Source organism: Vicugna pacos, chromosome 18 (assembly GCF_048564905.1).
Source record: "Vicugna pacos chromosome 18, VicPac4, whole genome shotgun sequence".
Taxonomy (NCBI): Eukaryota; Metazoa; Chordata; class Mammalia; order Artiodactyla; family Camelidae; genus Vicugna; species Vicugna pacos.
The window spans coordinates 41,346,505-41,370,235 of NC_133004.1; the positions used below are offsets into that span (position 1 = coordinate 41,346,505).

The window sequence follows — 23,731 nt, forward strand, 5'->3', positions numbered from 1 at the left end:
TTTTTAATAAGTGCAGTTTGTTTGACAAAAGAAGTGGGGAAAAAAAAAAAAGAGAAGGAAGAGATTAGATCAACGGTTCTCAACTGGAGCCCCGCCCCACCCCGGGGATGTTCAGCAATATCTGAGGACATTTTTGGTCATCACGACCTGGGGAGGCACTGCCACCGGCTGGTGGACATCCAGGAGAGGCCCCTAGTACCACTATTGAGAAGCCCTAGAATAACTGATACCAGGGAAGCAGAATTACAACTACAAGGAATTTTAAGTGAACATAAAGACAACTGACCCAAGCTCTTCAATAAATCAATATATTGGTAGAAAATGGGGCAGAGCAGAGATTCTGTATAAGATTGACAGAGACTTAAGAAACACACAACCAAATGTAATACACAATCCTTAATTAAATCCTGGTTGGAACTAATCAAATATAAAAGGCATTTGGGGGACAAATGGAAATTTTTTAATATGAATTGGGATTAGAAAATATTAGGGAATCACTGTTAGTACTTTTGTATATGAAAACGGTATTGGGATTATGTAGGAACATTTTTTTTTAGAGGACATACTTAAGTCTTTAGATTGAAATACAGTATGCCCATAATTTACTACAAAATAGAAAAAAATAGATGAAGCAAATGTAGTGAATACTAGTTGTTAAACCTAGATAATGTGTATGTGGTGTTCATTCCACCGGTGTATTTTTCTGAATGTTTGAAAATTTTCATATTTAAAAGAAAACGAAGGAGAGAGAAGAAGGAGGAAAGGCAGATCAGCAGTACCAAATTCTACAGAAGTCTGGAAAAGGGAGCTTGAGGAAAGGCCATTCTCTGTAGGCATTAAGTCACTGGTTTGGAGAGAATAATTTGAAAGAAAAAATGGGGATAGAAGCTAGGCAGCAAAAAGGATTCAGATGGATATTAAGGAAGTAAGGAAATACCAAAAAGGATAGAAATGGAGTAGCTCATAGAGGAGAAGTGAAGGAAAGCACAACATTGTAAACTGACTACACTGCAACAAAAATAAAAAAAATTTTCAAGAAAGATTCAAGACATTATATACATTTATAAGTGGAGAGAAGAACAGAGTGGGGAGGGAGAGACTAAAGACAAAAAGTGAAATAACTGATGAAGTAAGAGCCCAAAGAAGTCCATAAGAGATTAACGCTAGTGTATATAAGATTTGAGACAGACCTAATGCCATAAGGTTTAAGATCACACTGATGGTGAACATAGCGAAAGAGAATCAGGGCAGGAGAACATTTCCTTCTCTAGTGATTTAGCACGGAAAAGAGCTTTGGTGAGAGCTGGGACAACAGTCAGACATGGTGAGTCCTGCCAACCTCACAGTGGGGCAGGTCTCAGATACTAAGAGGGAATGGGGGGCAATCAATGTTGGTCTCATGACAGACACAGCTGTTTGAAGATGTAATGAGTGTAAGAGATTTTGTTGGGGTTTACATCCTCAGGGGTTTACAAGTTTAAAGGGAAACAAAGCAAATACCTATTATGGTGCCTGGTTAGGCAATTTACTCATCATCTCATTTAATGTTCATAAAAAGACAAATTGTGCCCTTTTTAAAGGAAGGGAAACTGAAGCTGAGAGGTTACATAAGGCCATGGAGCTAGGAGTTAAGTGGAATAGAGTTTAAACCCAGGAGTGACTGAAGGCCCATGTTCCTGCCATTCCAAAAATTGGCCTCCCTCACTAGTGGCTGGCCTTCAGCACCCCTGTGGCAACCTGCATACTCCACACTTGACAAGAAAGCCAACACTTAACTCCCTGCCTGAGATGCAGGCACAACACTTAAACATTTGTGATAATAAATGTAGACAATGGAAACTGAGCAAAAGCAGATTATAGAGAACTCTAAAATGTACTCAAAGCTAGAAATAATTTACTGAGTCCACATCCAAGAAACAAGACGGGCATGTAATGACCTCTGCCAGGATGGGTCTATTAAACTATTGCCAAACTCCACCATTCACGATCTGAAAGGCTGCCTGTGCTTAGTAGAGAAGGGCCTGAGACTGACGAGAGGCTGCAGCAGCAGTGGATGGAAGCTAGGAGAGAGGTGGGGAGAGGCAGGGAATACCTCTCACCTCTTTGCGTTTCTCCAGAAGGCTCTCCAGTCGCTCAGGTGCTCTCTGTCCCGGGCCCTTGTTGCGTTCAGCCTCATACTGACGCTGATTGTTGTCTTTGTGCAGACTCAGTTGGAGGGCAACTCTTACCAGGGAGGTCATTAGCTTCATGGCTTTGAGTCAGTAAAAATAAGGAAATCATTACTTGTCAGAGGGAGAGTGTAGGTTCAAAAAAGAAGTAAAAAAGGGCAGTGAAAAAGAAAAGCTAGAAAAAGGTGACCCTTAAGTCCTAAGACTCACTGCTCTGGAGTAGACTTTTTCTCTGCCTAACTCTCTTGGGCTTCTTTCAAGCCTTAGCATGCTCCCAGTGATGAGCTATGAGAAATGTGTTAAGGCTAGAAATTATCACTGTGATCCACCCCTTTTTATAATCCCACTAGTGAGAAACTGGATGGAGGTTCAGAATAAAAGCACCACGACCTTGAAGTAAAGAGCTAAAATATTAGTAGGAAAGAAGATCCAGGACTGGAGAACAAAGGAAAGTTCTACCAACCCCCAGGAGAACATTTACAGAGCAAAATGACTGCTTACCAGCCAGGGTGCTAGTGTGACGGAAGGCACGGACCTGGGAGTCTGAGAGGCCAGTGAGCAAAGAGATAAGGTTGTCCATGGGGAAGCCATCATAGAGGAGGCTGTACTGGCACTGATAGACCAATGTCTTCACGAATTCACAGAAGCTTCCCTGAAACTTCTTCCAGGATGGGCCTGGAGCTGTCAGAGGATAGTCTCCTGAGTCCTACAGAAGGATTTATGAAAAGAATGGGAAAGTTATTACCAGGTCTATGAAGTCATAGGCACTGGATGACAAAACCCAACAGTACAGGAAAAATGTGTCTCTGTTACACCTCATTCTCAACTCTAGAGGCATATTCAGATAATGCATATAGGTCCCTTTTGCTCCCAAGAAATTAAACTCCCCCTTCTAAAAGCTATTTTATTTCCCACAATCAGAAAGAAGGGGGTTAATGGCCTTGTATTTTGAAATAAGAGTGGCAAGAGGATCCTGGATTGTCTTCTTCCACCTCATTGAACTGTTCTGTTAGGTGCCGGATGATTTCTGAGTTGGACATCTTCTTGAACATCTCAGGGGTCACAGTGCCTGAGGAATGCAATAGATGAGGTATTTAGAAGGAGAATAACATTTACATATACATTTGAAGATGAGCTAGAGAATATACTGAAAAGAGCTGAGGTGGGGAATCAGAAGGCCTGCATCCTAGTCATAAATCTGCTACCACCTAACTGAGTATCTGCTATAAAGCAACCTCTCTAGAAAACCCAAGAGGAAAAAAAAGAAAGAAAAAAGAAAACCCAAGGGAATCAAGCAGCGGAAAACTACAGTTTAAAAAATCCAAACAAACAAGAAAAGAAAGCAAGAAAATTACACCAGATTTTGGATTCATGGAATACAACCTGCAGTCTTGTAAGACTATCTGCCCCAGTAAATTAGGTCATGGCCTCTGAGAACCTGGGGGTCGATAGCTTCAGTAGAGAAATATGAGATTAAGTGGCTAATAAGGAATAAGAAAATAAAAGATTATTTCATGTAGAGAAAGGAAGGCTAAAAGTCTGATGGTCCATTTCCAAATTTGTAAACATCATACCATCACATTAGCATGATTATTTATTTTTCCCCAAAGGGTCTTGCCTCCAAACCAATGGAGCTCCTTACTGGATTTCTTCCCTACTTACTACATCAACAATGTAGTCAATACTAGTTAAATAAGTGAAACTTTTCTTATGCTTTATTATCTCCTTTTATTTAGGAAATGCCTAGTCCTACTCATCTAAATGAAGGAAAAGTTTTATAATATAGGAACAAAAGGATGGAGATCAGAAAGAGGTAGGAGTTTCCTCACCTTTACAGCCACAAGATCGGATGAAAAAGTTAATGAGCTCCAGGAATCCTGCATCCTGGTCTTGCTTGTAGCTATCCAGCCACTCATCTACCAAAGACTAGGAAAACAATGTGGATGATTTCTGTATCTGGCAATGTGACAAACTAAAAATTCATATATTCTTCCCAACTGCAGTATCTAAACTTCTGATTAAAGTATATCTTTTAAAATATACTGTGAACTAGAATAAAAGGTAGAATTCCATTAACCCAAAAATGAAGTGAAGGTAGCAATTCTGGGAGATAAGCAAGATGACTTCTGCTGAGGGTTCTATTAAACCCTGGGAACCCTGACTTTCTGTCCAGATGTCTGCATGGAATGTAGAGCATAAGAGATAGGGCCTAAAGGGCTTCCAATCAAAGTAGTCCAAAGGAGGCTCCTGCAAAGAGTCACATCCTCATGAAAGCAAGAATGAGAAATAAACCTAAAAGTCAGAGGGGACAGCAAGAAAACTAACTTGTTATGACCTCAGTGTCAGATAGAGAGAAAAAAAGAACTGTCCCTTGAGAATTCATAAGCATAAGCCAGCTCTCAGGTCTGTATTTGCAGTCCAGATTCACATTACCTACACAATCAAAATAATTTCAATCAGAGAATTTAATTAAAAGTGATTCTGGAGTATCCCCATTCAACCAACAGAAGCAAATGTAGGTTTCCCCTTTTAATAACCCACCTTCAACCCAGGCCCCAAAGAATCCCAACATATAAGAGCTCCATGGAAAATGAGCAGCTCATAATAAAACCTAGTAAAGAAACAAGGCACTGAAAGCAAGAATTAGCAGAAAAACAGACAGCAGAATTATACTCACAGGCTTTAGACACTGAAGTTATCACAGACTGTAAGATTATTGTTTCTATGATTAAGTAAATAAAAGAGAAGCTTAAAAGTAGAAGCAAAGAACAATTAATTTTGGAATAGGACTGAACAAAATTTGTAACAGTAGAAAATATAATAAACAAAATATGAAACTTCAACGAATGAATTAAAAGCAGACTGGAAACAGCAGAACATAAGATGAGTGAACTGGAAGGTTAAGTCAAAGAAATTAACCAAAATGCAGCCCAGAGAAACTAACAGAAATAACAAAAGAGCTTTTAAGACATGGAGAATAGAGTGAGAACTTATGACAATGTCTATCTGAATTCCAGAAATGGATAACAAAATGAGAAAGAGGCAATATTTTAAAATAATTTTCCATAGTTGTTGTAAGACACCAATCCTTCAGGTTCCAGAGCCTGGAACCTGATGGATCTCAAGAATAAAAAATAAAAAAGAAATTTACACCTAAAAACATCCTATAAAACATCAGAACACAAAAGCAAAAAAAAAGTCTTGAAAACAGTCAAAGCAAAAAGAAATCATTTACAAAGGATATGCATCCAACATTTACAAACAAGAACATTTACAAGTCAGATCTGTACAAATACATTAGCCCCTTATCATATGTGGTTATTAAAATTCAATCAAATAAACGTTAAAAATGTAGTTCCTCAGCCACATAAGCCACATTTCAAAAATCCACATGTGGCTAGCGGATACTGTACCTGACAACAGTGACACAGACATCTCCATCATTATAAATTATTGTATTAGACAGCACTAAGACTAATAGCTGACTTTCAGTAGCAATACAGGAAGTTAGAAGGCAGTGGAATAATCTTCTTAATATGCTGAGAGAAAAAAAGTCATCTTAGAATTTGATACTCAGCAAACAATCTTAAAAGAACAAAGGTAAAAAAACATTTTATACAAGCAAAAAATGAGTTTGTTAATAAACTCTAAAGGGAATTTTAAAGGATAAACTTTGGACAGCAAGAGAATGATTCTGGGTGGAAGATCTGAGATTTGAAAAGAAATGATGAACAAAGAAAATTATAAAAATGCAGGTAAGTATAAACAAACATTATTTAAAACAATGATGTCTAATTTGTTTGGAGAGGAGGAAAGGACAGAACTAAAACTGCACAATGAACAGTATGTAAGTTGGAAGGTGCAACTGGAATTAAAATGTGTTTAGGTTCTCAGAGGAGTTAGAAATTCAAAAGCAAGCAAGCAAAGGGGAAAAAGAAACAAAAATGGCAAGATTTTTAAAAAACATAAAATAGTAGAAATAAACTGAATTATATCAGTAGTGACAATAAGCGTAAATGTATTAAACTCTTTATAAAGGAAAGAGTGGCAGACTGGATTAAGAAACGTAATACAGATATATGCTGTATGCAAGAGACAAACTCCAACAAAACACTGAAACTAAAAGGACAGAAAAAGATACAAGGCAAATACTAAGCAAAAATAAAGCCAGTGCAGGTGTATTAACATAAAATAATTTTTTTTGTTTTAAAGTCTGAAGATAAGGGAGTGTTAATATATAACAAAAGATTCAATTTACCAGGAAACAAAGACTCAAAATGTTTAAGGTAAAGATAGGAATGAATACAAAAGGAGTAACTGAAAAGTCACCTTCATGGATTTTAAAACACCTCTCTCTGTAACTGCTAGATCAAAAAGACCAAACAAAAAACCCACATCCAAACCAGTAGAAATATCAAAGTAGTATCACATTTAACACTTTTTAATCTCATCCAAGAGAACACTGTACCCAAAAACTGCAGAACACACATCCTCTTCAAGCACATGTATAACAGTCTTGGAACTGACTAAATTCTAGGTCATAAGTTTCAAAGGCCACATTTTCTGACTACAGTGCAATAAGGTCAGAAATCAGTAACAAAATACAGAAAAACTCTGTATGTTTGAAAATGTTAAACTTTTCTAAAAACTATAAAAATCTACATTACACATAAATATTGGTAAATCTCAAACTGAAATTAAATTATGGAAGATTATAAAAAGAATGGTTCATTTAAGTTAAGGAACACATTCTTTGGTGATAAAACCATAATGAGTCACAAGGAAATGATTGGTAACACAAAATTCATTCTAGTGGTTATCTCTGGGTGCTGAGGGGACTGTGGGAGTAGGTTGGAGGGAAGATATACAAGGGTCTCTACAGCACTATTAATGTTTCATTTCTCAAGCTGGGGCTAGAGGTCTGGGTGATCACTGAAAAAAATTTAAATACACATAAGCCTTACACATTTTTAGATGATAACAGAATTACAATAAAATTTAAAAAAAGAATGTAAGGAGAGGAAAAATAAATGTGGGGAAGGAAGAAGAATTAGGTATAATTGTCAAAGTGGAACTAAAAAGTGACAAGGGTGAACAAGCAGCCACCCATATCCAACCTTCTCTAAATTATCCAATGCCTCTCCTTGCCTCCTCCCATCAATCAATAAAGGCAAAATCGATACTGTTCTGTGATACTTTAAGGAAAGAAACATTCCCTCTCAGGCAAGCTTCCCTGTATATCACTCCAAGGATTCACTCCATGGTATTAATCTGCCTTTCCTGATATAGGTTATGTTCACTAAAATACCTACATTAAATCAAGTTTGGAAACACACATCCTTATCTTTCCACCCTACAAGGGAAGAGATGGTATGAAGAAACAAGAGGTGAGATACTGTTTTACCTGCATGTCACTTTTGGCAGCTTTCACAGCATCAAAGAGATCACTAGCCGGTGGCTCTGACTCTGACTCTCTCTGGCCATGAACATGTACCATTCGGGCCCCCTTCTTTGGATGTTTTGCCACCTAGTAAGTATAAAGAGATCATGAATTTTTTTTAAAAGTGATAGTGACATTAACACTTGGTCTCCTAATTATCACACAGAAAGGTTTAAGCTGCCAATTCCATAGCAGAGCTTGAGTTACTCAGATTAGAAATAACTGATTTATTTTAAAAAACCTATAATGAAAAAGAATATATATATGTGTATAATTAAGTCACTATGCTGTACATGAGACACAACACTGTAAATCAAGTAAACTTCAATAAAAAAAGAAATAACTCATTTTTATATCGTGAACTTTACTACTAATCTCTTCTCCTTTTAAAAGTCCCCTAGTCCCATTCCTTTTCCTCTATATCCTGATACTCCCTTTTCTTATTCTTTTCTCTTCAAAATTTACCTTTTTCCTACTTCTGACCCCTAACGCTCTGTAAGCCTTGTCCTTCCATCAAGCATATCACCCGAGTCTCTTCTAGGTTTTCTTTTGCTGTTTCCCAGACAGGGTTCAAAACAAAACTGACTGACTCACTGGGGTTGTTCTGAGTGGTCGTTTTGCCGCTCTCTTCTTCACATTTCGTCTCAAGTTGTCTTCGAAGTCACTGCCTTCATCAGCTGACAAAGATTCACTATCCCTATGAGGGGATGTGGTTCTGCTTAGATATAATACCCCAGTCCCTATATATAAAACAGCACATCAATTATAATTTCTCTTTGTCTCTAACTGTATACCCTGTCCATGAGAAAAAAGGATTTAGATTTTAAGAAGAGATGAGCTTACTGTTGCCAGGAAGTAGGGAAAATGTCTTAAAGAAAAACTTTCACTTGAATAAAGCACTGGAAATGAAGAACAAGAAACTGAGGTAGGTGAAGATCAACCTTTTCCTAATACCCTCTCTGAATAAGAGAATCAAAAGATATTCATGTAAGCAGGCAGGGAGACCACTGCTGTGTAGAGAAAAATCAGCATGAATCAGGAAGTCATGTATTACTTATACACAAAGAGGAGATTAACAAGTGCCGTGCCTGGAGTTAAATTTCAACCCTTGAAATAAATTCACATGTCTTATTGATTAGAATTGAATTTATAACATAGACAGAATCTGGTCCCAAACAGCAACACTGATAGAAACTGAAATGATTTAGACGATATTAATTAAAATTTCCTAACTATAAATGAAGTATAACTTTAAAAACTGTGAATCGCTACGTGGTCCATCTGACACATAATACTGTACATCAACTATACCTCAATAAAAAAAATTACCAGAGAATAAATCAGACCTTGTATGAGATGATAGTTTCCCTAGAAAGTTTTTAAAAGAACCAAGATATACTCATAACCATCATAGAATAAGCTATCATAAATATCGTTAAGTATCGTAAGTGATAACAGATAAGGACCTGTTTATAAAATCCCCAAATATAGGAACTCCAGAACACCAACTGAAAAGTTGATACTAGTTGCCAGGCAACAAATAAAGAACTCTTCACTTTTCCCTTTCTTCCATCTCTGGGCCCCCACCAAAGGTTATAGGTGATGAACATACAAATGTGTTCAGGAAAAGTTTAGACAAATTACGTGACGCATTCCCAACAACATGTATTATTTTTGATGCCTCCAGTATGTAGGGCAGTCAAAAACCAGCCAGAAGAGCTGGAGGCAGGGGTGTCACTGTTCTGAAGTATAGCACCTCATCTTTTCAGAGTCATACGCATGTCACTATCCCTGCGGTAAAAGGACATGTGGGAAATCGCGGATGATGCAGGAGAAAGCGGTCGATTTCAACAATTCCTCGCCGACTCCACTCACCCGTCTGAAGCCTGGTCCAAGTCTCTGTCATCACAAGGCACAGTGACAGACGAACTAGAAGACGCAGACAAGCCCCTTGGTCCACCCGCCACAATCCTGTGCAGTGGGGAGGACACGCTGCTCGGGGAGGAAGAGCTATGGAGCTGGGAAGAGGACGACCGCAGGGTGGGCATGGTGGACGAGCTGCGGAAGAGAGACGGAAGGTTTCCTGCCCCACCACAGCCCCAGCCCTGACAACCCCTTTTCTTTCTAAGGGAACTGCTCTGAAACTCAGCGGGGGACACAAAAACTAAGACAGAGCGAGTCCTGACCTAAGGCATCAGGTTAAAGGCACAACCGCCCCCGACGCCGACCTCGCATCTGGAGTCGCTCTCCAAGCACGCAGCAAGGCCCACACCAGGGCAGCTTCAAACAAATCCCGGCCCCAAGGCTTCGGAAGCATCAATCGCCCGTGTAAGGAAACCAGCTGATACGTTAGAAACAAAAAAAACGAAAACGAAAACGAAAACGAAAAAAAAAAAAAAGCACCTAAACTTCCATTTCTACCAGGCTAGAACCTGACTCCCCAAGGACTGGGACGAATGGGACAAGCTGAAGGAGTTGGGTGTGGAGGCGCCATCAGAACCGGGCCGGAAGTGCTGAAAGAGTCAAGCAAAGTGCGTGTTCTTCCCTTTTCCAGAAGGGGGTATCCCTGCCCCCTCCCCGGGCTACATATCTTTGGGTTAAGGGGACGTCTAACCACTCAGGAGAGCGACCATCAGCCTCCCAGAGCCAGGGCTGGGAGAACTGGCCTCTGCGGAGGCGGCGACTGAGGCATGGAGGCGGGAGGGCCCTCTCTCAGAACCGGGCCGCGGGGTGGGAGAGGGCGAATGCTTGGGTCAAAGAGGAGCCTCACTGCCTGAGCCTAGAACTGCGACTTCTGGCTGAGAAGCGTTGAGGAAAAGTCACCGCCTCCGGTCCCTCAGGTCTCTGAGGTCAACCGACCCCGTCCGGCACCGGCGCCCTCCTCTTCCCTTCTGGTGGCAGAAAAAACCAGAAAAACGCGGGAAGGCGCGAGGCGCGTTATGCGCAGGCGCGAGCCCAACGGCTCCTCGCAGGGCTGGTAATTGTCGCGAGGCTTGGGCGTGTGCGAGCTCGTGCTCACCACGTTCCAGTCACGCCGCCCCGGCAGCCTCGTGCGGCCACGAGCTTTCAAATGTTCCGCTCTGTCACGTGGGCTCAGGCGCGCCGGTTGCCCGCGTTAGCTCAGCCCCGCCCCGGCCCCAGCCCCTGCCCCGCCTCTCTGCCCCCAATTTTCCCCTCCATTGGCCAGGCTTCACACTAGACTAGTAGTAGCTCCTTTAATCCGATTTATCAACTGCCATAGGCTGGATTCCACCCAGACCCCGCCTTTGGAATCGGATCGCCACGCCCCTGAGGAAGGCCTCGCCCCTCCCCGACCAACCTCCTTAGTCCGTCCGAGCCCCGCCCCACTGCTGAGCTTCCCCAGGACATTGGCTTAATTTCTCCCTTGACTCCGCCCCTGAGGCTGACTTCTTACCATCATTGGCAGGGCCCCGCCTTGGGCCCCGCCCACTGTCCAGCTACCCGCTCCCATTGTCTCGGCAGATGCCTCCTGGTCCAGCTATCGTGCTCCGTGTTCAGTTTTCGGAGGTCGCGCTCTTTCTCTGGCTGGCGGGGCTGTCCCGCGGCAGAGAACTGGCTTCCCGAGTTCGGGCCGCTCTTCTTTCCTCCTTAGGACCCGCTTTGCCGTCCCAAGGTGGCAGCAGCTATGTACGCGCTGCGATCTCTTCTGCTTCTGCTGTTGCCTCTGTGTCCTGGTCCTGGTCCTGGACCCGGTATCGAGGCAAAGGTTACCCGGAGTTGCACTGAGACCCGGCAGATCCTGGGTGCCCGGGGATATAGCTTAAGCCTACTCCCTCCCGCCCTGATCTCAGGTGAGGAGAAAGAGAAAGACTAGAGAATTGGGGGCGAGGGAGGGGGGGTGGGGGCGGGTCCTCCCCATCTCACAATAACTCTCTTCCTTTTCAGAGTGGCTGTTATAATCATCTTTTCATCTCAGAGTAATAGTGTCTCTTCTCCTCCTGAACTTCTTTACCAGGGTCACAATAACACTCCTGTTCACATAATAGCTCTCTTACTCCACCCCCACGCCGGGGATCCCTTTCTAGTAATTAGCACCCCGTCTGCCTTTCTTTCTTCACAGTCCAATTTGTTCCCCTCTCTATCTCTATGAGCCCCTTCTGTGATAATACTTTCTTTTCTTACCACATAACCCCACCCCTCCAAACCCCCATTCTTCCCATTGAAGCTGTCCTGTAAGTCCTCAGAGGCCCGGGGTGGGTGATGTTAGGGAAGGTTACCTGAGGACTCTCTGACCACAAAATTGGCCCATTCCTATTTGATTCCATGGCCAATGGCAGTGGACTTGGGATGGGTGAGCGGACAGTTAGGAGGGGGTAGAGCCAGGTGGGAATGAGGTGGCAGACAATAGAAAAGAGACCAGACAGGAGCAAAAGAATGGGTAGCCCCTAGAGATCAGCAGGAGAAAGAATTTCACGACATCACTTCCCACCATTCCTTCATGTCTCCTCTGTCCAGGTGAGCACCTCCGGATCTGTCCCCAGGAGTACACCTGCTGTTCCAGTGAGATAGAGCAGAGGCTGACCTGGGAGACTGAGGCTACTTTCCGTGGCCTGGTGGAAGAGAGTGGCTCTTTCTTGGTTCACACACTGGCTGCCCGGCACAGAAAATTTGATGGTGAGGACCTGGGGTCCCCAAACCTGGCCTCACCCCTCCTCTCTGTGTTCATGACCCCAGCAAGTATCCTACTCCATCCCTAAGGCCTCCGGCATTGGCTTAGCCTCCACATCCTCACCCTCGACCTGACCTCGGAGAGTTGCTTAATTTCTAACTCATTTGTCTTTTCTCTTCTCTCCCCAACCCCATCTCTTCCTCCCTCTGCCCTTTCACTTTTCCATCCTTCTCTGGCCTCACCCCACCTCACACCCCTTTCTCTGCACTTGCCACAGAGGTCTTCCGGGAGATGCTCTCATCATCCGAGCACTCCCTGGCTCTGCTCTTTCACCGCTCCTTTGGCCGCCTATATGCCCAGCACACCCCCTTGTTCAGTGGCCTGTTCTCTCGGCTACGGAACTACTATGAGAGGTCCGGTGAGGGGTTAGATGATGCCTTGGTGGATTTCTGGGCTCAGCTCCTGGAGAAAATGTTCCCTCTGCTGCACCCACAGTACATCTTCTCCCCCGACTACCTGTTCTGCCTCACACGCCTCGCCTCCTCTGCTGACGATTCTCTGAAGCCTTTTGGGGACTCACCCCGCCGCCTCCGCCAGCAGGTGAGGGACCCCAAGGCCTGAGCTTCAGCCACCTCTGACCTAGTGACCTCTGAACTGTGCACCACACACCTCCAACCCAATGACCCTCTTATCATGCCCCACTCACCCCTGACTTGGTGACCCTCCTATCCTGCATGGCAGCCATCTCTGACCTGATGACCCCTACCTTGAGCCCTAGTCACCTCTGCCTGACCCAATGCTCCTTGGTCTCCTTAATTGGCTGCCCCCCACACACCCCTGCCACTCTCATTCTGTGTCCTAGTTTCACACAAATCCCTGACCCACTCACCTGCTCTTGGCCCCCAACTACCTTTCTGCCAACTCCTCCATAATCCTAATACCTTGACTTCCTCTGGTTCAAATAACCGTGAATTGGACACTTGTTATTTGAGGACAACTTTCATTTATAGTATCTCATTTAATTATCATCTATGAGGTAGATATAAGCATTCCTGCTTATTTTACAGATGAGAAAACCAAACCTCCCAGAGGTTCAGGTCTTACAGCCCATAAGTGTTAGTAGAGCTGTGTCTCACACCCAGGTCTTCTGGCCTCAAGTTCAGTTTTTGTTCTGATTGTAAAATCCAGTCCCTCCATCTCTTCCCAAACCCAGCTCCTCTTTATCCTTCTAGCCTATGATTCCTTGGAGCCTCTGGAACTAGCATCTAACACTCCTAAGCACCCCAAGATAACCCCACAAACCTCACCCCCACTGCTCGTCCCCTTGGTGCAGTCTCTTGGCCCCAGTCTTGACTGACCCTTGATGATCCTGTGGTTTTTCTCACCTTCTTTTCCCTCCCCCAGATAACCCGGGCCATGGTGGCTGCCCGGGCCTTTATTCAGGGCCTGGAGACCGGAAGAGATGTGGTCAGCGAAACACTTAAGGTTAGAGGGGGCCTGAGTATGGGCAGGGCCCAGGGAGGGAGAGGCAGAAGTAGGAGAGGCCTCACGAAGAAGAGTCAGGTGCCAGCTGGCAGGAAAAGCCAGGGACCTTCCCATATTAGCCTCCAGTTTCAGCCTCGAGGCCTGACATCCCAGGTAAATCAGGAAAGCCAAAGTCTCCCTTGTGTCATAACCTATGACCTCCTCTCACCTCTGGTACCCTCTCCTGCTCTCTGATGACTTATACCCACTGCCAACCTCTGGGGTCCTGCTCATCTCTATCGCATCTCTGAGATTGGAGTACTGGCCCTCCTGGTTTCCTCCAGGACCCCTCAGTGGCTCCCTCCTCCCTGCTACCAGAGGCCAGATTCCTGACTTAGCCTTCAAAGCCCTCTCTCAACTGCACATTCTCTCCCTGACCTCCTAGCCTTACTTCCTGCATCCTCAGTCTCCTCCCTCCCCAACCCTGATGAGCTCATCTTGTCCTTGAACCTTTTCTCAGACGCCTCCCTCCCCCCAGTGCCCTCGAATTCCATTTCTCCCAAGAAACCTTATGTACAACCTGGCCCCTAGGACCCTCCCTCCTCAGATATGGGCAGTCTTGGGGTCTTACCTGCTGCCATGTGGGATCATCAACCCTAGACATTCACACCCAGCTCTACACAAAGGTGGGGTGGAGTATTTGATTTCTCTCCGTGCCCAGCACCGGGCTTGGCTGAGGGCAGCCATGGTGTTTGGGGATGACACAGCCCTACTCTCTGCCCTCAGATGCCGATGTCCGAAGGCTGCAGGCGGGCTGTGATGCGTCTGACAGGCTGCCCCCTTTGTCAGGGTGTCCCCTCGCTGCCACCCTGCCGGGGTTTCTGCCTCAACGTGGCCCAAGGCTGTATCGGCAGCCAGGGACTGGATCCTGACTGGGGGGCCTATCTGGGTGAGGGGATTCAGGAAAGCCTGGGAGGGCTGTCTGTGTAGGGGGTGGGCAGGGTGACCTGGGGAGAGAGTTTTAAGCCATATTGAGGGGAGAGGATGGCGGGGGGTCTTTTCTCATGTGAGTTTCCCCCATCTAAGACCTGCTGCTTCCCTCCAAGGCCCAGCTGAGGATTTGTGGGAACATCCTAGTTCAGTGAATATCCCCCCTGGATGTCCCCTCATTTCACCCTTTCTCTTTCTTCCTCTCTTTCAAGATGGTCTCCTGTTCCTGGCTGAGAAGCTCCAGGGCCCCTTTTCCTTTGAGCTAGCCGCCCAGTCCATCGGGGTGAAGATTTCAGAGGGTTTGATGCATCTACAAGAAAACAGTGTGGGAGTGTCAGCCCAGGTACAGAGGCCATGATAAGGGTGGGAATGTCGACGGGGGGTGGGGGGCGGGGGGGGCGTGTCTGCTCTAGAGAAAAGGGTAAAGGAGAGAGCCTGGGTTGAGGGGACAGTGTGGGTTGTCAGGGAGACACTGTAGGGTCTCTGGAAAATCCGGGGTGCCAGGGGAGATGGGGGTGTCGGAGCATGGGTTTCACTGGGGGATGGCTGTGTGGGGTCTCGTCCCCGTGCCGCAGGTGTTCCAAGAGTGTGGGGGTCCCCAGCCGGCGTCGGCCCGCGCCCGCCGAGCCCCAGCCCCCCGGGAGGAGGTGGGCCGGCTCTGGTCGGCTGCGGCGGCGGAGGAGGAGCGGCCCACGACGGCTGCGGGCGCAAGCCTGCCCCGGCTGGTGAGTGGGCGCCGGCGCTGCGGAAGCGGGGGCGCGGGCGCGGCGCCTGGGGGCGCGCGCTCCAGCTCCGCTCGGCTCTCTGCGCTCAGGTGTGGGAGCTCCGCGAGCGGCTGGGCCGGGTGAGGGGCTTCTGGGCCGGGCTGCCCTTGACGGTGTGCGGGGACCCCCGCATGGCTGCGGACATCTCGCAGGAGGCGGCGCCCTGCTGGACCGGAGCTGGGCGAGGCCGGTGAGAGCCCGACGGCGGCGGCGGCGGCGGAGGCGGGCGGGCGGCCGGGCGTGGCGGACTCCGGGGCGGGGCGGGAGCCTTCGGGGCTGCTCTGCTCGCAGGTACTTGTCGCCCGTGGTCGGGGCCTCCCAGGCCGAGCAGCTCGACAACCCAGAGCTGGATGCGGAAGCCTCGAAGCCCGACCTCCAGGCGCGGAGGCGGCGGCTGCAGCTCCGGGCGGCCACCACCAGGATGAAGGCAGCGGCCCTGGGACGCGACCTGGAGCTGGAGGACTGGGGTGAGACCTCGCTCCTCGCGGCTTTCCGCGATTGGACCCGGGCCAACCCGCAGCCCCGCCCCCTGCCTTCTGAGTCCTTCCCCTCGCACCTCTCAGTTACCATTCATTCATTCATTCGTTCACTTTACACGCTTATGTTGAGCGCTTACCTCAAAGGTGGGAGAAGACTAAAGAAAGGGTCTCTATTCTTGAGTTCACAGCCCCATGGGGGAGACACTAAAACATTCTCACAGAGCGTGGGAAGCTCCTGAGAGTGGGCAGTGGGCTGGGAGAGACTGGGTAGGGTCGGGGCGGATGCCTTGGGTAGAGTTTTCCAGAGAAGCACGCACGGACATTCATCGTTTTCTTCTCTCCGACTGTCTGTCTCTGTCTCTCTTTGTCCTCCCCCACCCTTCTTCCCGTCTGCTCGCTGCTTCTGTGTATGTCTGTTTTCTATCTTTTCCTGTTTATCCTGTCTCCCCAATCTGTCTGTCTCTCTCTTTTCTGTCTCTGTCTCATTGTCTCTTCCTGTCTCTCATTGCCTTCTCTCATTCCCATGTCTGTCTGATCGCGTCGCCCTCTCCTTGCCTTGCTGTCACTTACTTTCTCCCTCCTCCCAAACTCCCCCCTCACTCTTTCTCGAGTCTCTCTTTCACTTGTTTTATCTCGAGTTCTCTTCCTACCTGTCTCTTTCTCTCTCCCTGTCTCCTGCTACCTCTCTTCCCCATCCCTGTCTGTTTCTGATCCTCCCTTTCCCTGCAGATGACGCTAGCGGCTCTGGAGAGGGACAGCACTATGCAGATGACTGGATGGCTGGGGCAGCGGCTGTGGCCCCCCCAGCCCGGCCTCCTCGCCCTCCTCGAAGGGATGGTACTGGGGGCAAAGGAGGAGGTGTGATTATCCGCCACAACCAGGACAGAAGCAGGACTGGGGGGACGTCTGTTGGTTTTCACACCCAACCCATCCTCATTCTCTTCCTCTCCGCCCTGGCCCTGCTTGGACCTCGATAACGGGGGAGGGGTGCCCTAGCATCAGAAGGGTTCATGGCCCTTCTCCTCTTCCTCTGACCCAGCTGGGTCAGGGGAGGAATCGAAGGGGGCTGCAGAAAGAATAGAGAAGGGACTTTTTGGGTGAATGGCTGGGGCCCCAAATCCAGGAGATTCCCATTGGTGCATTGGGGGGGGTTCACAATATTTATTTTTTCATTTAATATCTAGGGGGGAGGGGCTGAGGGTATTTATTTAGGAAGGAGGTGTGGTCTCTCCAACCCAGCCTCTATGATTGGGCTGGTGGTCAGCCCCAACAAGGAGAAAGGGAGGAGTTTTAGAGTTGCAGTTGGTGGGGGGGGGGGGTGAAAGGAAGTTGGAAGTGGGGATGGGTGGGGCACCCAGTCTCAGAAATAGACAAAAAAAGCTGGGTGCTGATGGGGTGCAGAGCAGGGGACTGGGGTGTATATGAATAGGATGTCAGGATCTATGGGCCTAGGTTCTACTGAGCTTTTTCAGTATCACTTTCTTAAACTAAAATACCAAAAAAGAAAAAAATAAAGTTCATCTCATGGCTCTGCCATCCACCACATCTTTCACAAGCTTCCCCATTTCATGCTTCAGTGTTCTACTCAGTGTTGAGTCTATAAATAAACAGCTAAGTTGTTGGACCTTATGTGTGACTTTCTGTATCTTCAGCATCCCTCTCTGAGCCCTGGCTCCTGGCACAAGCCCTGGAGTCACTGACCAGCAGCTCATTTTCTGCCTGCTTCTCAACCTCTGTTGGAACCTGTCCCCTGGAACTGAGTTTGGGCAAGTTGGCCACCCTCTGGGTCTGAGCAATTTCATCTGCAAAATGGGGAGAAGTGTGGGGACTGGCAAAGTTCTCTTAGACTTGAGGCATCATTACTATTACCACCCCATTGCCCTCTGCCTTCAGGGTGGCAGCCCCGTTCTCACTGTCAGCCTCTGGCTACCTTCTTGCGTCCTTGACAATGTCTGCTTTCAACTCTTCGTCTGTTTCTCCTTTCTTCCTCCTTTCTTTCTGTTGCCTGAATAAGTCTTTTGTTCCGCAGAAAGCTGAGAGAAAAGGTAGAATTGATTCCTAAGTGAAAAAGGAGGGTAGAAATTGTGTCTTCTAAGGGCCGGCTGGGTGCTCTGGCAGAGAGGGAAAGATGCAGGGAGGGTGAGACCCAGAGACGCGATCAAAGCCGAATCAGCTACGGAGACTGGCGGGACAAAGGGAGGGAGGGGGAGGAGCCTGGGCGCTGAGAAAGTTTATGGGGAAAGTTGAGCCGAGCGGAGAACCGGGCGGTGGCTGGGGCAGGCGGGCCGGCCAGATCCCGATTTCCCTGCTGCTTCTCAGGTGACTTGGTGAGTGGGCAAGTGAAGCCGAGACTTTGGCCAGTGGAGGGACTCTAGAATTTCTGGGAGGAGACTTGGGGGGTATCACAGAGAGAGCCTTGGAGGGAGCCAACCCCAGACTGGTGACGGACTGAGCAGTCACCAAAGCTGGAAGGGACAGCGGGCTGGAATCCGGAGTAATGGGAGGAGACAGAGATGTATGAAAGGAATAGAAGAAATCTGAACATGGGACAGAGTCCAGTGCAGGGCTGGATCCTGGGGGCCGGGTTGGGGGGGAGGGAATTGGAGACAATGCCAGAGGGGGCGGGTTTCTAGGTAGCAACTGTGGGTTCTCTGCCGGGGTCACTCCAGGGCTCGTCCTGGAAGGGGGCTGTCAGGGCTTGTTGGAGGGGCTGTGCCCCACGGCTATGGGTTGTAATTTGAAGGAGCAGGTCCAGACTTCTAGCTGATTGGGAAGCTGGGGCCCGGAAAGGAATTCCGAAATTCAGCTTTCGAATTTTTATCACTGTGTCGCAGAGTTTCTCTCTCTCCAGCCCCACCCTCTCAATCCCCTCTGGGTGCACTGATGGGGTTAAAAAGTGGGAACGGGGGTGTGGGAGGGGTATGTCTGGGAATCTGGGCTTCATAGTAACCCCACATCCCCCCAGCCCCTCACATACTGGGGTCTGCCTGGTGCTGAGAGGGAAAGGATGCCTGAGTTTAGAAGAGATGGTCGACTTACTCTTTACAAAGTTGCTCCTTCAATCTCGCCTCCCTAGGTTCCTGAGCCAGTGTCCTGTCTGGCCTTGATTCCCTCCTCACAGCTGTCCCTCTCAGCCTCAGAATGAGGCACTTAGAGGATCTGGGTGTAGAAAAGGCTCCCCACCCCCCGCTGCCACCCCCCTGCCCGGAGTGAGGTCTCAGCTGCCGCAGCAGTGAGCAAGAAGGCTCTGCCCTCTCCTTAGACTCCCCTCCTTCTCCCTCATTTCCCTTCTAGACGCTGACAGAGGCAAAAATCTGCTAACTCAGGGGGCAGACTCAACTGGGGCTGCAAGCAGGCCTGGGGAATGACCCCTCGATCTCGAACTGGTGCCTTCCGCAGCTGCACGGCTGTCTCAAGCTGTCTCTGCCTCCGTGCCTGGCCCTTGCCCTGTCCCTCTCTAGTGTCACCCTTCCCTGTGCCACATGGGCCCTCTGTCTCCTACCAGGACCATGCGCCTCTGGGGGCCTCGGAGCCTGGGGGTGGCTCTGGGAGTCTTCACGACCATCGGATTTGCCCTCCAGCTCTGGGGGGGTCCCTTCCAGAGGAGGTGAGTTCGCATCTTGTCCCAATGCCCCACAGATGCCCCCCACTTTCTCCTCCCCATCCCACTTGGGGCTGTGACTCTTGGGGACTCAGAGGATGCTCCGTGCCCTCTGTCCTTGCTCCACAAGATGCCCATCCACCTGCTGGTACAGGACAGGACACTTCCCCTCCCGTTTCTCCCCCAGGCTCCCTGGGCTGCACCTCCGACAGTCCTGGACCTCATCCTCTGGATCAGCTGCTCCGCCCTGCCCACCACGGCAGCGACTGGTGTTCCTGAAGACGCATAAATCCGGGAGCAGCTCTGTGCTGAGCCTGCTTCATCGCTATGGGGACAGACATGGGCTACGCTTTGCCCTCCCCGCCCGCTACCAGTTTGGCTACCCCAGGCTTTTCCAGGCCTCGCGGGTCAAAGGCTACCGCCCTCAGGGTGGAGACACCCAGCCTCCCTTCCACATCCTCTGTCATCACATGAGGTTCAACCTGAAAGAGGTGAGGGGTGTAGAGGGGGTGGGTGGGACTGGAGAGAAATGGGCTCAGGCCCATGACCAAGACCACCAGGGGAAGAAGCCCCAGGCCTGGGGGTTCTCTAGACATCACCCTTCCCAAAGGTTGGGCATGGGGACCACAAAGGTGAGAATCCTGTTCCCCTCTGCTCAGCTGTCCCTTCCTCAGTATTACATGACAGCTGAAGCCCTGCCCTCTCCATCAGGAGCTTCCTCCAGTCTCTTTCCTTGACCAATTTATTCTGCTGGCATCAGTCCCCTGCCAACTCTGACCCCCCAAAAAACTCTCCCTCCAGGTGCCCCGGCCCTCCCTGGCCCCTTCCACTGACACTACCAGGGCCCCTTCTCAGTCACTGCCTGCTGACCCGCTTTCATCTCACTCCCGTCAGCAAGTCTAGGAGATTTTGAGAATCAGCTATATGCCAAGCCCTAGCTCAGTCCCAACTTCCCCTCCCCTGGCCCTGGGGGCCTCAGTTCTAAAGGCGGGGATGAACACATGCACTCACATGTCATACACACACACACAGGAACCTGAGAGCTCTGGGAGGAAGAAAATCAATGTGCAAATGAAAACACACAGGGGAAGAGTGAACTTTCATCTAATACTTCCAGAGTGCTGGGTGGTCATCTTACCAGCTCCTTGCCGGGAAGGCATGATGAGCGTCTCCACTACACAGATGAGGAGGTCGAATCTCAGAGAGGCTGAGTGACTGGCCTCTGTTAACAAAAAGTGGCAGAGCTAGGATTTGAACCCAGGCCCAGCTGCTCCAAAGTCAAAGTGCCTTCCGTGGCATATGTGCGTTTGTATTTGGACATGCGGGGAGTTCCAGTATCCATCAAATTAAGTAGGGCTTTCTGGAGAGTTGGGTTTTATAGGAAAGCGTGGACGTGACTTTGTAGTAAGGAGAATATTAGGAGCTCTTACAGCAAAACATCTCAAAGACATGGTGGTGGCAGCAGTGCTGGTGGTAGTGGGTTGTGTGTGTGTGTGTGTGTGTGTAGGTGGCTAGGAAGACACTCCTGCTGAAGCTGGAGATGGAGGAGGCAGCTGAGCAGCATGACTGTGATCTAATGGGCAGCAAGGGGCATGGGGGGGAGTGAGGCGAGGACAGCGATCACTGGGGCAGGTTTCCAGGGGTTTATGATGATGACCTTCATTGTCACAATCATTCACTGAATACCTCCCATGTTCCACACACACCCACATTCTTCAAGGTAAGTGATAACCTAGCTTTATCGATGAAGGACTAAAGGCTCTGAGAAGTTCAATAACCTGCCCAAAGTTGCACTGTTTGTAAATGGCCGAATTGAGATTTTATTCCAGGTCCATCTGATTGTGCCGGCTGTTCTCTGCACTGTTCCCCTAGGCCTTCAGAGAGGCACACAGTTCACAGGCTCTGCCCTGCAGGCATGCCCACATCTGCAGAGCACGTTGGAAGACTTGTCAGGGATTCAGGTTCAAAGATGGAAGTTGCGTTCAGATACAGGAACACTTCAGGGAGGCCCAGATATGGGTTTTGATATGGATCTGCCTGCAGGCCCCACCTGAGCCCAGTCCTCACCTTCCTTCTTGCCAGAAGTCGGATCACATGTCCCAGGCCTCAGAGTAGCACCCTATTGAGTGGCCATGGCTCCCCAGTGCCCATTTCAGGAGTGACTGTTTATCTCCAAGATGCCCAGAAGCCCCACAGATGCCCTGTCCTTTGGCCATCTGGGCTTGGAGTGCCCGCTTGACGCCAGCATTATGGTTGTCCGTCTCCTCCCTATTTACTGCCAGTGATGCCCCTGAGGAGACTTGAGGCCAGTTCCTCTCTTGGAGCTGTGACCAAGAGGCCCACGGTAGGCACTTACTAGGTTTCTGTTGGGGAAGTGAACACAAAGTTTGATTCATAGAGGTTTTACTGACCAAGGCCGACAGAAAGCCCTGAGGAAAGCAGTGTTCTCCAGGAGCTTCCCATCTTTCAGGTTCCTTCACATCTTTTTCTCTTGTAACCTCTGTAATCACATGGGAAGAAAGGCATGAAGATCTCCATTTTGCAGGTGAGCAAACTGAGTCTCAGAGATGTTACGTATCTTACCCAAGATCTGTGCAGCTAGTGAAGGAAGCTAGGGTTCCCAGCAGAGCTGTCAGAAGGAGGTTGGAGGAGGCCAGGGGATCAGCGGGCATTGGGTTTGCTCTTAGTTTCTTCCTGGCTTAGTTCTCTCTCCCTGTTTCCTCTCCTCTGCAGGTACTTCAGGTTATGCCTTCTGACAGCTTCTTCTTTTCCATTGTCCGAGACCCAGCGGCTCTGGCCCGCTCAGCCTTCTCCTACTATAAATCCACCTCGTCAGCTTTCCGCAAAGCACCATCCTTGGCTGCCTTCCTGGCCAATCCTCGAGCCTTCTACAGGCCTGGGGCCCGTGGGGACCACTACGCACGCAACTTGCTATGGTTTGATTTTGGCCTTCCCTTCCCCCCAGAGATGAGGACCAAAAGAGGGAATCCTCAACCCCCTCAAGACCCCAACCCCCCAAAGCTGCATGTCTTGCCTTCTGGCACTGGCCCTCGGGCCCACACCCTGGATCCCAATGCTCTCTTTCATCCTATTCCCACTGTTGCTGGTGGTCGTAGCCAGATGTCCAGCTCTGCCTCTTTAGATTTGGGGTCTTCATCCTTCCTCCAGTGGAGTCTGGCCTGGCTGGATTCTGTCTTTGACCTGGTCTTGGTGGCTGAGTACTTTGATGAGTCACTGGTCCTGCTGGCAGATGCCCTGTGCTGGGGTCTAGATGATGTGGTGGGCTTTATGCACAATGCCCAGGCTGGAGGTGGGCAGGACAGAGAACCTGCCAGCAACGGTGGACTGACTGCTGAGGACAGGCAGTTGACTGCACGCGCCCGAGCCTGGAACAACCTGGACTGGGCTCTCTATGTTCACTTCAACCAGAGTCTGTGGGCACGGATAAAGCAATACGGCCAGAGCCGGTTGGACAGAGCTGTGGTGGAGCTCCGGGCTCGCCGAGAAGCCCTGGCTAAACATTGTCTGGTTGGAGGTGAGGCTTTAGACCCCAAATACATCACTGACCGGAGATTCCGCCCTTTCCAGTTTGGGTCAGGTAAGGTTTTAGGCTATGTGCTTCGGAGTGGACTGAGCCTCCAAGACCAGCAGGAGTGTGAGCGCCTGGCTACCCCTGAGCTACAGTACAAGGACAAGCTAGACGCCAAGCAGTTCCCCCCAACAGTCTCTCTGCCCCTCAAGACTTCAAGGCTACCCTCCCACTAGGCATCAGACCACTAAGTCTTAGTCTAAAGAGCAGCTCAGCCACAAGGGTACATGTGATGAGTGTGGGGCAGCCAGATGCCACTTCTGTTTCCCTCAGAAAGCATGTCTGCTCCCTAGAGGATGACTGGAACTTTAAACGAATGAGGGCCCCATGTCCTCCAGCCTGTGCCAAGGATTCTCAGTCCTATCAGCATCATCCCCAATTTTGCCCCTTCCCCTTTCCAGCCTCCTGGCAGGTCCAAAGAGTACTCAGGAAGGGCCCCCTGGAGATGCAAACCACAGAGTACGACAGAGAAAGTTTGGGACACAATGGGTTGGAATAATGCGTCCATTTCTCCATGAAATATTTTTTACTGGGCCACGGTCATTCCACTTTAAAATGTTTGTTGAATGAATAAATAATTCGAAACTTCAATCTGCTTTATGTGGG

The 23,731-nt window shown here is 48.7% G+C and overlaps 3 protein-coding genes and 1 long non-coding RNA gene across 12 annotated transcripts in view; 2 read left to right on the plus strand and 2 right to left on the minus strand.

Moving 5' to 3' along the window:
- Positions 1-11,040, minus strand: part of STAG3 (STAG3 cohesin complex component) — a 25,858-nt gene extending 14,818 nt beyond the window's left edge. The window contains exons 1-9 of one of the 8 annotated variants that reach the window (XM_072943229.1): positions 10,379-10,547; positions 10,012-10,121; positions 9,484-9,666; positions 8,203-8,305; positions 7,573-7,695; positions 3,998-4,094; positions 3,161-3,237; positions 2,670-2,874; positions 2,100-2,251 (exon numbers count right to left, since the gene is read on the minus strand). In XM_072943229.1, the coding sequence (XP_072799330.1) occupies positions 2,100-2,251; positions 2,670-2,874; positions 3,161-3,237; positions 3,998-4,094; positions 7,573-7,695; positions 8,203-8,305; positions 9,484-9,656 (930 nt within the window). In that variant the 5' untranslated portion in view covers positions 9,657-9,666; positions 10,012-10,121; positions 10,379-10,547. Of the gene's footprint in view, positions 1-2,099; positions 2,252-2,669; positions 2,875-3,160; positions 3,238-3,997; positions 4,095-7,572; positions 7,696-8,202; positions 8,306-8,954; positions 8,971-9,074; positions 9,157-9,364; positions 9,442-9,483; positions 9,667-9,794; positions 9,813-10,011; positions 10,122-10,378; positions 10,548-11,023 lie in introns of those variants that run through there. The other 7 variants (XM_072943230.1, XM_072943228.1, XM_072943232.1 and 4 more) reach the window with 7 other exon arrangements.
- On the plus strand, positions 9,559-17,559 carry GPC2 (glypican 2). Of its 2 annotated transcripts, XM_072943236.1 has the most exons (13): positions 9,559-9,648; positions 9,738-9,936; positions 10,033-10,139; positions 11,222-11,420; positions 12,085-12,243; positions 12,516-12,838; positions 13,643-13,723; positions 14,489-14,651; positions 14,905-15,035; positions 15,268-15,417; positions 15,507-15,646; positions 15,748-15,923; positions 16,665-17,559. In XM_072943236.1, the coding sequence occupies exons 3-13, from the start codon at positions 10,065-10,067 to the stop codon at positions 16,910-16,912; spliced, it is 1,845 nt and encodes a 614-aa protein (XP_072799337.1). In that variant the 5' UTR covers positions 9,559-9,648; positions 9,738-9,936; positions 10,033-10,064; the 3' UTR covers positions 16,913-17,559. The 2 variants fall into 2 exon arrangements, with proteins under 2 accessions (XP_072799337.1, XP_072799338.1); XM_072943237.1 differs by lacking the exons at positions 9,559-9,648; positions 9,738-9,936; positions 10,033-10,139 and adding an exon at positions 10,747-11,136.
- LOC140687151 (uncharacterized) lies at positions 17,399-19,190 on the minus strand. Its single transcript, XR_012061296.1, has 2 exons — positions 18,975-19,190; positions 17,399-17,968 (listed from the first exon to the last, which is right to left on the minus strand). It is a non-coding gene; the product is annotated as an uncharacterized lncRNA (long non-coding RNA).
- GAL3ST4 (galactose-3-O-sulfotransferase 4) lies at positions 18,191-23,716 on the plus strand. Its single transcript, XM_006219493.4, has 4 exons — positions 18,191-18,262; positions 19,230-19,542; positions 19,724-20,027; positions 22,270-23,716. The coding sequence occupies exons 2-4, from the start codon at positions 19,418-19,420 to the stop codon at positions 23,299-23,301; spliced, it is 1,461 nt and encodes a 486-aa protein (XP_006219555.2). The 5' UTR covers positions 18,191-18,262; positions 19,230-19,417; the 3' UTR covers positions 23,302-23,716.
- Positions 23,717-23,731: the final 15 nt, after the last annotated feature.